At 39.2% G+C, this 13,449-nt stretch overlaps 1 protein-coding gene across 2 annotated transcripts in view; it reads left to right on the top strand.

Moving 5' to 3' along the window:
• LOC114471483 (complexin-1-like) overlaps nucleotides 1-12,311 on the top strand; it is a 96,454-nt gene extending 84,143 nt beyond the window's left edge. For both annotated transcript variants that reach the window (XM_028460320.1, XM_028460321.1), the window contains exons 3-4: nucleotides 10,561-10,736; nucleotides 12,106-12,311. In XM_028460320.1, coding sequence (XP_028316121.1) covers nucleotides 10,561-10,736; nucleotides 12,106-12,300 — 371 coding nt within the window. In that variant the 3' untranslated portion in view covers nucleotides 12,301-12,311. The remainder of the gene's footprint in view (nucleotides 1-10,560; nucleotides 10,737-12,105) is intronic.
• Nucleotides 12,312-13,449: the final 1,138 nt, after the last annotated feature.

The raw sequence follows: 13,449 nt of genomic DNA, 5'->3' as shown, positions 1-13,449 counted from the left end.
AAAAAACTAAATAAATAAAAATAATGATAATAACAAAGCAACTGTGCACATATTTAGAAGAATCTCCTTCATCCTCTTATTGAGACTCGTGACATACTTGGCACTGCCACGGTATCTCTCTCCTACATTTGCCACATGTGTATTTGTGGCAATGAACACATCGCACAGTTGCGCAATTGCTCTTGCAGCAATGGTTGATCTGACACTTAGCCCTTTTCCCAGGGCCAGGTGTAGGCGGTTGTTGTTGGCGCAGTTGCTCTTTGAGTGCCTTCTTTTCACTCACATGAGAGTTAGCCAACTCTCTTGCTAGCTGAACCAGGAAGTCCACCCGTCTCTCCTGCACCCCGGTGCATGCTTGATAAAGCAGATGTGCATTGAGTGCCGCCATGTCGATCATGTTGTAGAACACAGCGACTGGCCATCGCCGTGTTCCTGTGCGCACACTGTACTCCCGCACCATCTGGTCCATCACATCCACTCCGCACTTTGTGGTGTTGTATTGGGTGATGGTGTTTGGCTTCCTTTTGATGGTTTCCTCAGTCTGAACCACGCTGTGCATGCTGCTGAGAATGTAGACGGTCTTTTTTCGTTTGGGCGCATACACCGTCAGCGTGGCACCAGTGGTGGAAAACACCTAAAAAAGAAGAAATTGTTGTTATTATAGCGGTTTTAAACACAATGACACACTCAGAGGTGTTGATGGAATAAAAAGACCAACAACATACCTGAGTGGTGAATTCCTTGTGGTCCATCTTTCTAGTTGACTGAGGAATTTCCCGGCGAATCTTGTTGACTGTCCCGAGGATGGTGGTTTTCCGGCTGAGCAGTCGTCGTGCAAGTGTCAGTGATGTAAAGAAATTATCCGTGGTGACAGTCCTGCCTTTGTCCATAAATGGTTCCATCAGCTTCATCACCACACTCTCAGAAAGTCTCTCCTCACTGGGACAACTGGGGTCCTTTCCAAGATATGGGAAGACATTGCAGATGTACTTTGTTTTCAAATCACAAGCCACCCAAAACTTTATGCCAAATTTGTCGGGTTTTGTTGCAATGTACTGCAGGAAACAGCAGCGAGTCTTCGATGGGAAAAGCTGTTCATCAATTGTGATGTGTCGACCAGGGTTGTAGCATGTGATGCAGTTGGTAACAAACGATCCCCACACATCCGAAATTGCAGCAAACTTATCTGTCTGCGCTCGCTCACTGCGCGTAAACATGTCATCAAATCGTAGGTGACGCATGATGTCTTGGAAACGGTTTCGTGACATAATTCCAGTGATAAGTGGGTTTCCCAGGCATGCTGACCAGCTGTCACGCAGAGATGGAACCTTGGTCACCCCCCTCAAAATAATAACAGAAATAAATGCCATTAGTTCATGGAGGATCATGAACCAGTCCGTCTGCTCCGTTTGCCGTGCATGCTGAATAGTCCATTCTTGAATGGGACGAAGCATGCCAACAGTAATGAAACAGAGGAAGCTCTGAAGGCGACTCCTGATTCTTCTTCTGGCCTTTGCTGTTGGCTCTCCATCTGCAGCGTACGGTTCCATTGGAGTGAAACGGAGAATTGTACCCACATGTTCTTCATGCCACACTGTGCCCTCTTTCGCCGTCTCTGTGGGCTCACTCTCCAACCGAGCTCTCTTTTCCAGATGAGGAGCAGTCTCGTCATCTGCAATGTGAACAAAATCAAATTATTCTTTTGTTTGGTTTTAAATAAAAATAAAGTCAGGAAATGAAAATAGGATGTTTGGGAAATCTAACCTGAAGACAGCTCAGAGTCCGAATCCGAATTTGGCTGAAGGTTTATGTCCTCCCCATCTGAGTCACAAGGGTTTGCATTGTTCAGGATCAATTCCAACGCTTCTTGAGTGGTAAATCTTCTCTGCATTTTGAGTAGAATAAGTGTGGAGTGTCAGCAGGTGGAAGCAGCCAGCTATTTATTCCCCACAGCACAAAAGGCTGCATGACAACATGGTATTCCAGGGGTGTCCAATTCCGGTCCTCGAGGGCCACTAATCAGCACACCTTATTCAAATGATCATCCAGCTCTGCAGAAGCCTGATAATCATTTGAATCAGGTGTGTTGGAAGAGATGACTCTGTTTCTTTCAATGTTTGTAGTCTGTGTTTGTTCTCCCCCAGCATCAAGCAGAACGAGTTAATAAACGGGGAATTGTGACTTTAGCTTCCAGGGCACTTCCCCCTAACATTCCAGACTTCCATTGTTAGAGTCAGGCTCTCCCCCCTGCTGATTTCTCAGGTGATTCATTTACAAATGAATAGATGCAAATTGTAGCCATCAGAGTCGTCAGTTTGGTCCTAGAGTTCATTTGACCCTGCTCTGGGACTTCTGGGGGGATATAGAAATCTCTGGGACTTCTAGTGTTAAGGAGTTGGCAACACTGCCCACACCCCACTTCCTGAGTCGATGGATGGATTCACTGGTGCATCACGTGACCTTGGATTTGTATCTACTGTATGTAGCTGGTGGTTCGCTCCGTTCTGTGCATCTAAACTGACTGTTGTGGAATAATGACACTAAACGAGTCCAGACCGAGCCTATATTACAGTGCTAAATATGAAACCTCCCACTTTTTTATAGCAATACATACTTCCTACGAGCACTGCACCAGTAACTTAAGTTCTCGTTTAGCTCTAAAATATACATGAATCATTTCAATGATGTCATCAGCAAAGAAAGAAGTAACAGGGACGTCCTGAGCACTTTTTATGGTTGTACGTTGCAGTCATCAGTGGACAGTTCTATTCAGGCTTACCGTAACTCTGCAGCTATTTGTAACGTTAACCTTGTTGTGTTGTTTAGACAAAATGTTTTTATAATCACAACACAAAGTATCTTTACACAGTGCAGAGTTGATCAAACCACTGCCCATAAATGTTCACACCACAGCCGTTTTGTTGGTCCTTATAGAACATAGGTTGAGTTACATTCCAATTACTGTAGCCAGTAAAACGATGTTCTACAGTTGCTGACCATCTCCAGGAGGTTGTGGCATTCTTAGTAAAGTTCATAAAAAGTAAAAAGTTCATTAGATTAAAAATCATGGAGAGGTTCAGACTATTTGATCCAGAAACATCTCTGGTTAGCAGCTCATTTAAAACATGTACATTTATTTGACGGCCTCTTAAAACAATCAGAATCATTTGAATTCAAACAATGTCCAACCCTCCTTCTGACTCCTGATCACAGAAACACGTATGGTCACGTGTTGGCATTTGAGAGCCAAAACTCATGGATGTCAGCTGTTCTCTGTGAACTGGATGCTCTTTGTCATAATTCATAATCCACAAAATATATTGATATTTCCTTCAAATAACAAAAACTAAAACTACAATGTTCATATGGGACCAATCAGAACTAAGACTCTTTTTTTGGAAAGTACCCAATCAAAACTACTTTTGTTGCGTGGAAGGCGGGACAAGGTGGTTAGGGATCCAATAGAAAGGAAGCTTCATTCATGTGGTCGTACGTATTGATCACATCAATCATGTACATTAATACCATCACTGATCAGGTTGATCAATGAATCTTTAGAAAATACATAAACTCTTAGTATATTTTAGTCGTTATACCTGTAAAAGATTTAGTTGATTAAATGCTTTATGTCATTTAGATGACTGGCGCCCCTCAGGGGTGTGTTCTCTCCCCACTGCTATTCTCCCTCTACACCAATGACTGCACCTCAGGGGACCCCTCTGTGAAACTCCTGAAGTTTGCAGACGACACCACCGTCATCGGTCTCATCAGGGATGGGGACGAGTCTGCCTTCAGACGGGAGGTGGAACAGCTGGATCTCTGGTGCAGTCAGAAACATCTGGAACTGAACCCACTCAAGACTGTGGAGATGACAGTGGACTTCAGGAGAAATCCCTCCCCACTCAGCCCCCTTACCATTCTGAATAGCAAAGTGGCTACCGTGGACTCCTTCAGGTTCCTGGGATCCACAATCTCACAGGACCTGAAGTGGTCCTCCCACATAGACACAACCAGGAAAAAGGCACAGCAGAGGATGTACTTCCTGTATCAGCTGAGGAAGTTCAACCTGCCCCAGGAGCTGCTGACCATGTTCTACACCTCCATCATTCAGTCTGTTCTGTGCACCTCCATCACTGTCTGGTTTGGATCTACAACCAAACTAGACAGACACAGACTACAAAGGATAGTCAGGACTGCAGAAAAGATCATTGGTGTTGATCTGCCCTCCATCCAAGACTTATACCTGTCCAGGGTCAGGAAACGGGCAGGTAGCATCACTGCAGACTCCTCCCACCCTGCACACAATCTGTTTAAACTCCTCCCCTCCGGCAGACGCTACAGATCACTGTACGCCAAAACTACCCGCCATAAAAACAGTTTCTTCCCCCAGGCTGTCACTCTGATCAACACTAAACAGTCATAGAGTGTCAGACCTGTTTCTGTTACTGTGAAATAACCTGGAACTAAACATATCAACCCTGGAACAACCTGTCACTGAGAATGTTCATGTACATAATATTATGTTCACCTATTTGCACTACTCATCAATGCACTACTGCACTATTATCTTATTATTATTATTATTGTATTTTTATTTTATTTCATTATTATTATTATTATTATTATTATTATTATTATTATTATTATTATTATCTTGTTATTTTTATTTAGTTTGCACATATTAGTCTAACTACTCTTATATTTATGTTTATACTTCTTTTTTATTTTATTTTTCTTTATTTTATTTACTTTTCTTTATTCTAGTTGATTGTTATTATTTAATGTTACACTACCTGAGAGAGCACAGGTCACCAAAAGAAATTCCTCGTGTGTATTCATTCACCCCTGGCCAATAAAGTTGATTCTGATTCTGATTCTGAATCTACAATATTTCATAGACATAATCCTGATGACCAAATTTTAACTAAAACTATTTTATTCCAAAGCTAAAAATTAAATAAAAATGTAGCACTTTATTTTTTGTGGTTTGTCGTCCTTTACGTTGTTGGTGGTAAGTTTTTATTTGAAAGTCGGGGATAGGGGCGTGACATACAGTATTGGGGGCTTGTTCGGGATAGAAAATTGATTGACGATATATTGCATATATTATATATTTTTGGTGATGATGTTTCTCCCCAGAATTGATTTTTTCTCTCTCCATGTCTGCATATTTGCTCATAGGTTAAACTACATGTAGTGCATTGTTTATTTGTAACTATAACTCTGTAAAAGAGGTTCGGGGCCTCTACAGGGTGCGCGGAATAGAGCCGGCGACACTATGGGAGTGTGACTCCGGTTAGAGAGTCACGGAGGCAGTTCTGGATTTATAAAGGCTTTAATTGGAAGAACGTGGTTCTGTAAACACAATGCAGCAGTATAAAGCATATCAGTAATTTAACACATATATGAATAAAGCTGCATAAGTATTAACACACACACAGCATCATAAAAGCACTTAACTCACAAGCAAACACTCATATAATGCAAATATAATGACCATGGGTGGCAAAAATCAACATAAGCAATTAGCAAGAGAAATAATAACATAAATCAGAAATTAACCCTTTTCAATGCAAGCTAACAGCAATGTAAGGAAAGTATAGCTAACATAACCAGGATGCATGAGTTAGCAACTATCACAAAGCAGCTAACATGTAAACACAAATATCCTCCAAGATGCATTGTCATGAGCTATAACATGAATCAGCCATTATTTACATTTCTCATGTACACACATCTTCCATGGAACAGGAGAGAAACACACACATGCAGCTCTGCAGCTGGTCAACATGCAACACACTCTGCTCATGCATGCAGCACTAAACACTTACTGTATGTAACAGGGCTTTCCTACAAACTCATTCTATCACAGAAGTGAACCATCAACTTTAAATATTGGATGAGAAAATAACATCTTATCCACTTGTCCAGCTTAATTTAGCCTGTTAAGAAGTTATCCAGCGTCACAGTACAGGCTCAAAGTGATAAAATAATCTTTACGTTCTACTGTATACGTTAGGGCACTAATGAGGGAGGAGCCTGTCTTTGGGGGTCTCTCTACTGGGTTTAGGGACCCCCTTCAGCCCAGGCTGCAGCTGGAGGATAATGAAGGGGGACTGTAAGGTTGACTGTGGTGGAACCTGTGAGGACTGGTGACAGATGGAGAGCAGGAACACAGGGTCCTTGAGGACTTGTGCTCAGCATGTGTGCTGCTCACATCATGTTCGGCCACTCTGGTTTTCTATATTTAGTTTCCCTCGTGCTTTACGTCCCTGGTTCCTGAACAGGACACTTTAACTGGAGGGCTTGTCTCACAGTCGCTGCTTCAATCTCTGAAAACAATCTGGGTTTTCTGCAGAAACAATTTGTTTCCTGCTTTCTTCACTTCACCTTCTACCAGATCATATTCCTTATTCCATAGAGAACGCCTCTCATCTGTCCTCAATACCGGTCCTTCAAAATAAAAGCCTGCAGCTGTATATGTCACACAACAAGGCTCTGAGCAGCTGAATGACGCACCATCACACAGGTGTCCACATAACGTATGTCTACATGTGGCAATGGACAAAATGACAAAAGAAATAGACAACAATGAAAAAATGTGCAAAAATTCACAAAAACAGCAAAAGTATGCAAAATTTCTACAAAAACACACAAAATGACAGAAAATTACACCAAAGGACAGAAAAATACACTAAAAGGGCAAGAGAAAAACACCCAGAATTACGCGAAAAAACACACGATGACTACAGATAAATAACTGCGAGTCAATACACAAAATAATACCAATAACACACAAAATGACAAAAAAAATAAACAGACAACAGAGGCAAAACTACACAAAAAACTGTAAAAACATAATATTACTACAAAAACACACAAAATGACAGAAAAATACACAAAACAGGGCAACAAAAATACATAGAACTACACACAAAAAAAACGCAAGATGACTACAAATGAATAATGGAAAAATACAAAAAACAGAATACACAAAATTATACAAAACGATAATAAAAATACTTAAAACATCCATAAAAACAGGAACAAAAACTAAAATAGACAAAATGACAACACAATATACAAAAATGACAGAAAAACGCACAAAACAAAACCTCTTTCATTCTGAGGTGTGTATTAGTTAGTTTATAAAGGAGGTGCCAATCATTAACTAACTCAGCCAATCAGAGCCTTCCAGGGGGCGGGCTCTGATTCTGTTTGATAAACAGAGTTTCACTGGATTAAGTAAGCTCCTCCTCACTGCTCCACGTCTGCATATCAATCCATTTACAGCTCTTTACTGTAATCAGGCTGCTGCTGCTAGCATGCTATGCTAACTGTCCATCAACTTTCACACAAAGTGATTCACAATCAACACGTTTTATCACTAGAGGGGGAGGGGGTCACCAGATGCCTTTAAGAAACTAAGAATATTTTTTGGAACAATTTGAGCCCATTTTTACTTATTTTTACCATTTTTCTTCAACTACACCAAACTTACCATATTTTAACCTATTTTCATCACTTTTTTTTGGCCATATTTTTGCTCTTTTTAATGCATTTTTGCTGCATTACTCCCATGTCTGACACTTCTGCATCACTTTAGACTTTAAAGATATTTTCAGCACTTACTATTATTTGCCAGTTTAAACTAATTGTTCCTACTTTTTAACTTACATTAACCCCCTTTCTGCCACTTTCAAGCCAATGTTGACAACCATTTTTACCACTTTTCCTTTCCGTTTTTGCATATTCTGATTTGCAACTTTTACCAATTTCTGTGGTTTTTAAAATCCCATTTTACCACCTTTTCCACCAGTTTTGGTCATTTTTAAGTTTAACTCATTTTGTTTCTAATTGTAGAGCATCAGGTCCTGGAATTTTGTGTTTACAATGAAATTTCCAGTGATTTCAACTCAATAAAAGACACAACTGTCCAAATATAATACTTCAAAATGTAATCAAAACACTTCTCTTCTCATTGATTCCGTAGAAATAATGTAATTGTGTTATGCTAATGAAGTTAGCTAATACTAATGAAGTTAGCAAAGCCTTGACTTGTGCACCGTTCTACCCCACGACCCTCGTTGATGCTCTGGAGATTCTTCGCTGCACAGCTGCAGCTTTTCATCACATCCAGTTCTTCTGGAAGCCAAAACTGTCTCACGCTTTTCTGCCACAACTTAGTCACAATCAGATGATGTAATTATCCTCTAGGATTGGATGAAAGCATCATCCATCACTGCACATGTTTGTCAGAAAAGAACTGACAGAAAACTTGCAGGATACACCCACGAGTAGAAACACGTAACACAAAAAATACTGTGTGCGTGTGTGTGCGTGAGGAGCAGCCTCACAGACCTGGACACATACTTCTTAATGAGCTTTTAACGACTGCAGTGTAATTAGACCAAGTGAAAGCCAATATAAGCCTTCATCATTACTGACGGTTTCATAATATCTACATCACAGAGAGGATGCGATCGTCACATCTCATGGCCACACTTTGTGTGTTTTGTTTTGTGATTTTGGAGTTACCTTTTGGGTAAAAAAAAAAAGAACACACAAAACTACAAGAAGAAAAAAGAATAACTGAAAAATAAACAAATAACCAAACAATAACAAAATGGCTTCAGAATTACAAAATAAAAAGACTATGACAACAACATAACACAAATATACACATTTATTAAAAACAACTGAAAAATTGTTTTTAATAAATGTGTATTTGAATTACTATTGCAACAACACATCATCAGTAGGGTAAAACTAACCTATAAAACAGGAAAAATGCACCAAAATGACTCATAATTTACACAAAACTAGAAGAAATCCAGCTTCATAGTACAGGCTCTTGTAGTTTTTATATTGTTGTAATATTTTTGTGTATTTTTGTCGTCTTTTAGTTTTTGTTTGGTCATTCTCTCCATTTCGTTGTGGTTTTGTGTGTTTTGATAGTTAGGTATGAAAGTAATAATCCCAGAATAAATAGCATTTTAAGATGGTTAAAACACATAAAACATTGTGTACTTTACAAAATAAAAGCCTTTCCATCAGAACGTGGGAATATTGAGGTGCCTGAAGGCACGGTCCTATTTAAAGTCTGCTGCACCTGCTGAAATATGTTAATTATTTAATCATGAAGCAGGTTGATTCATTTCCCAAGTGATTAAAACTAAAGGAAGTGAAGTTAGTGAATTATTCAGATGATCGATGAACGTGACACTAAATATTCCATGTCTGATCATTCACTGGGTGCTATTTCTAAATTCTGGGATCATTTTAGATTCACGACAAAAACACACAATGTTACAGAACACAATTAGACACATTTCCCCAAGTTCTCTTTTTATTGGCTTTTCCCTCATTTGATACACAGAAGTACAACAGAATGATTCTATGGTTTATTGGTGATAAATCAAAGTGCGTGACATTGGCCTTCTCCAGTCCAGCTGGATGGAATCTAACGCTCTAACGAGACTAACGGTGTCTGAGCTCCGTCTGTGGAGGTCAGCTCCATGTCATCACAGCCTCTGCAGAGCAGATGGTTTATGAGGAGCTGCTCTCACACGTCTGTCCATCCTCTCTTTACTGAGGGATGTTTCAGTTTTGTTGCGTTAACATCCCGTGTTATTGGTGCGGGGTGTACCAGAGTTTACCACCAGGGTTATACAGTATTCTGTGGAAGGAAAACCTAGAACGTGCTATCAGTAATACATTTATTTTGTTTCATTTGTTTTTAATAATGTGTTTTGATCTGTTCTGAATATGTGTCTGATTGTGTTTGAATTACAGCTGAGGTTAGTTTAATATTTTATTTTCAGACTCGTGCTGTGTCACAAATCCACACACTCAGATTATCGTACACGAGGTCAAACCTGACGTGAGATCTCGTCGTAGCTTACCCTCACGTCAGAATTGATAAAATTACGGAAGCTTGCGTGATGATGGTCGCTCAGATGATCCACACAGGGAGTTTGATCAAATACCTCCCTGGACAATGTACGTTTGTTTCTCATTTTGTGTTTTGTAGGCATTTTGTGTAGTTGTTTAGTGGCTTTTTGTTGTTTTGAGTATTCTAGGAATAATTCTGACTTGTTTTCTTGTCATTTTGTGGGTTTTTTTTCTGTCATTAAAGGCATTTTTGGAGGAATTGTGTGAATTTTTGTAGTCGTTTTGTGTGTTTTTGTTGTCATTTTGTGTGTTTTTTGTCATTAATATAGCATTCTTGGAGGAATTCTGTGTGTTCTTCTCTTCCTTATGTGTGTTTTTGTAGCCATTCATCACATCTGACTAATGCAGACATTAAAGAGCTGAATGACTGATGTCAGCGTCCTCGTCTTAGCTCTCAGGTCACGACCCTGGTTGTGAACAGATGATGGAGAACAGGTCAAAGCACGCGGCACAAAGGAGATGAAGAGAGTGTCTAATAATTCATTACAGCTGCTTGTTATCTTCACCTCGTATTCACTCTTTAGTCTTGGGTTCAGACGAGGGCAGAAGGACAATTATCAATCAAAGCAGTGATACATTGATTTCTTCTTCTCTGTCAAACAACAGGAGCCACCAAAGACATGGGGAAGATGTTGGGTGGAGAGGAGGAGAAGGATCCTGATGCTGCCAAGAAGGAGGAAGAACGGCAAGAAGCGCTGAGGCAACAAGAAGAGGAAAGAAAGGCTAAATACGCCAAGATGGAGGCTGAGAGGGAAAATATTCGACAGGGAATCAGAGACAAGGTGGGAGGAGTTAAAACTTTGCCTTTTTTTTATCATGTCATCATTTTGTTTCCTTTTGAGTAGTTTTAGCTTTATCATTGAATGCTAAAACTATAACATTCATCTTTTTCCCCATTTGGTTTTGTGGTTTTTTGTTTGGTTTTTTTGCAAACAAAAAAAAAAAAAAAAAAAAAAAAAAACAATTATTAAAGCTAGGGTAGGTAATTTTCTCCAGATACACTTTTTACATTTTTGGTTGAAATTGTCTGTATGTCCTCATAGAAATTAAGATTTTATGTGCTCTGAAAAAGGAACAAAGAAAATCTGTATCAGCTGTAAATCTGTAATAACTTCGACCAATGGGGAAAAAATGAACCGTTTTTTTAACTAATCACGTCTCCCTGCTCGTTCTCGACCCCTCACATGCACGAGCTTACGCTGAAAGCATGTCACCGCTGACAGAGTTAAAACTGAGTTTTTGGTCACATTTTTTAACGTATATAATGGTAAAATTTATTGTTTATTTACTGCTGAATGAGACATGAGACAACAACGTTTCTACACAATACTAGTGATGCGCTGAGCTCTTCTTCTGCAGCAGCTGTAAGCATGCATGTGAGTGAGACGGAGCAAAGAGGGGAGGGGCGAGGGGGGGAAAGGCTGAGTCATCGGGGACGCTACATTCAAAATCATGCTAGCTTTTGAAAAAATTTAAATTAAATAAAAAAGAAGAATGAAGCTGTGGTATTTAATATTTGCTGTTTTATCAAATGAATTAACATTTAAAAATCATTCATTTAGGAAAAATTCACTTTTTTGTTTTTGTACGTACAGTATTTAAAAATATATTTTTTTTCTAAAAAAAATTCACATTTCTTTTACAATATATATTAGTGTCAAACTCAAGGCCCGGGGGCCATCTATGACCCTTCAGAGCTTCTGATTATTCCACAAAATCTCCCCAAATTAAATAAATATTGGTAAAAAAATCAAGGGACATTTAAGTCACTTATTGCGTAGATATTGTTAATGCCTTCCATACTTAATGTCTATTTTATAACTGGAAGTGCAAACTTAGGCACATTAATGTTGAGATTTTTCATTTCAACTAAAACGAGTTTATATATAACATTTATATATAATATTGTTTTTTTTTCCCTGTTTTGTAATATTTGTAAAGCAGTGACAGTTAATTAATTAATTCTTTTTGAATTGTTCTTCTAAATGCATTTATCTCCGATTATTTAACGATAATATCAGTGTCAAATTTGACAACAGTTTTTTCCCCAACATTAATGCTTTTACTAATAAGACTAATGTGACATTAAAAGCAGTCGTGCACATTTCTTTTCTGAATTCATGGTTAAATGAGACGTTTTTTTCTGCTCAGTACGGGATCAAGAAGAAGGAGGAGAAGGAGGCGGAGGCAGCGGCGGCGATGGAGCAGGCCTCTGAGGGAAGCCTCACCCGTCCTAAGAAGGCGGTTCCAGCCGGCTGTGGCGACGAGGAGGAAGAGGAGAGCATCGTTGATACGGTCATGAAGTTCATCCCGGCGCCGCTCATGGATATGTTTAATAAAAAGTAACAGAAACACGAGCGACTTCATCCTAACGTTCATCCGATCAATGCCGCCACACACGATCGATCGGTAACGTCCGACTCATTCTGATCTTTACTTCAACCACATCCATCCATGCTCCGCCCTTTGTGTTTGTAAATAGGATTACGTACATGAAAGACGAGAGTTTACTATATATCAGTGAGAAATGACACACATAGAACTAGACTAACAAGAGTATAAGCCATATTTTTAGCTTTAAGAAAATTATTCAAATCATATCAAAATTGGGTTTGTTGATTGTTGTGTGTAAAATGTAAATAAAACTCACGTTTGGTTCATAGTGAAATCAGTGGAAAAAAAGAAGAAGTGGGGTTAAAGATGGTAGATGTGTGTTCTGTTCACTGGAACGCTGGTGGTCTCAAACTGGGCTGTGTGGTTTACAATAGGAGGTCTGTGACACACCTGTGATACAGAGACATTGGTTCCGTGTTTTTTTATTTGATCTAAAGACACTTTCAGCTTGTGTTGCCCTCCACTGATCCTCAGCAGAGACGCCCAGACTGGGAGGAAGGGGTCGGTCCTCAAAATAACAACGCCCTCCATTCTATCCATTAGGGTGACCATAGTTTTATTTCCCAAAAAGAGGAACCTTGGGTCGCCGTCGTCATACTCACATTACTCTACGTTTTTTTTTTTCTTTAATCTAATTTATAACAGGAAAATACAATGTAGTAGATAAATAAATTATTGTCTATAAGGTTTAAAAATAAATTCTCTCTTTATAACAAAGACTTTAAAAATAAAATCACCTTTATTATGGATTATTATTATCTGTCCTTTGAAAAAGCTTAAATAAACCGTCTTAAAATCTCTCAATCATTGAAACAATCAGAAATTATCCTAGAAATACAAAGATGTAAAAAAACAAAACCCTCAAGTTTTACAGAATATTAAAGTAGTAGTAGTGGGTCGTCTTCTGATCGAGAGGTTGGGGGTTCGATCCCAGTCCCTGACTATGTGTCGAAGTGTCCTTGGGCAAGACACTGAACCCTAAGTTGCTCCCAGTGGTCGACTAGTGCCTTGCATGTCAGTCCTGTCCCACTGGTGTGTGAATGTGAGAATGATTGGGTGAATGAGCTGATATGTAAAGCGCTTTGAGACTGTTTCAGTGGT

This window comes from Gouania willdenowi, chromosome 10 (assembly GCF_900634775.1).
Source record: "Gouania willdenowi chromosome 10, fGouWil2.1, whole genome shotgun sequence".
NCBI classification, from domain to species: Eukaryota; Metazoa; Chordata; class Actinopteri; order Blenniiformes; family Gobiesocidae; genus Gouania; species Gouania willdenowi.
Note: the sequence above shows the minus strand (reverse complement) of the source record. Positions and strands in the feature narration are given on the sequence as shown.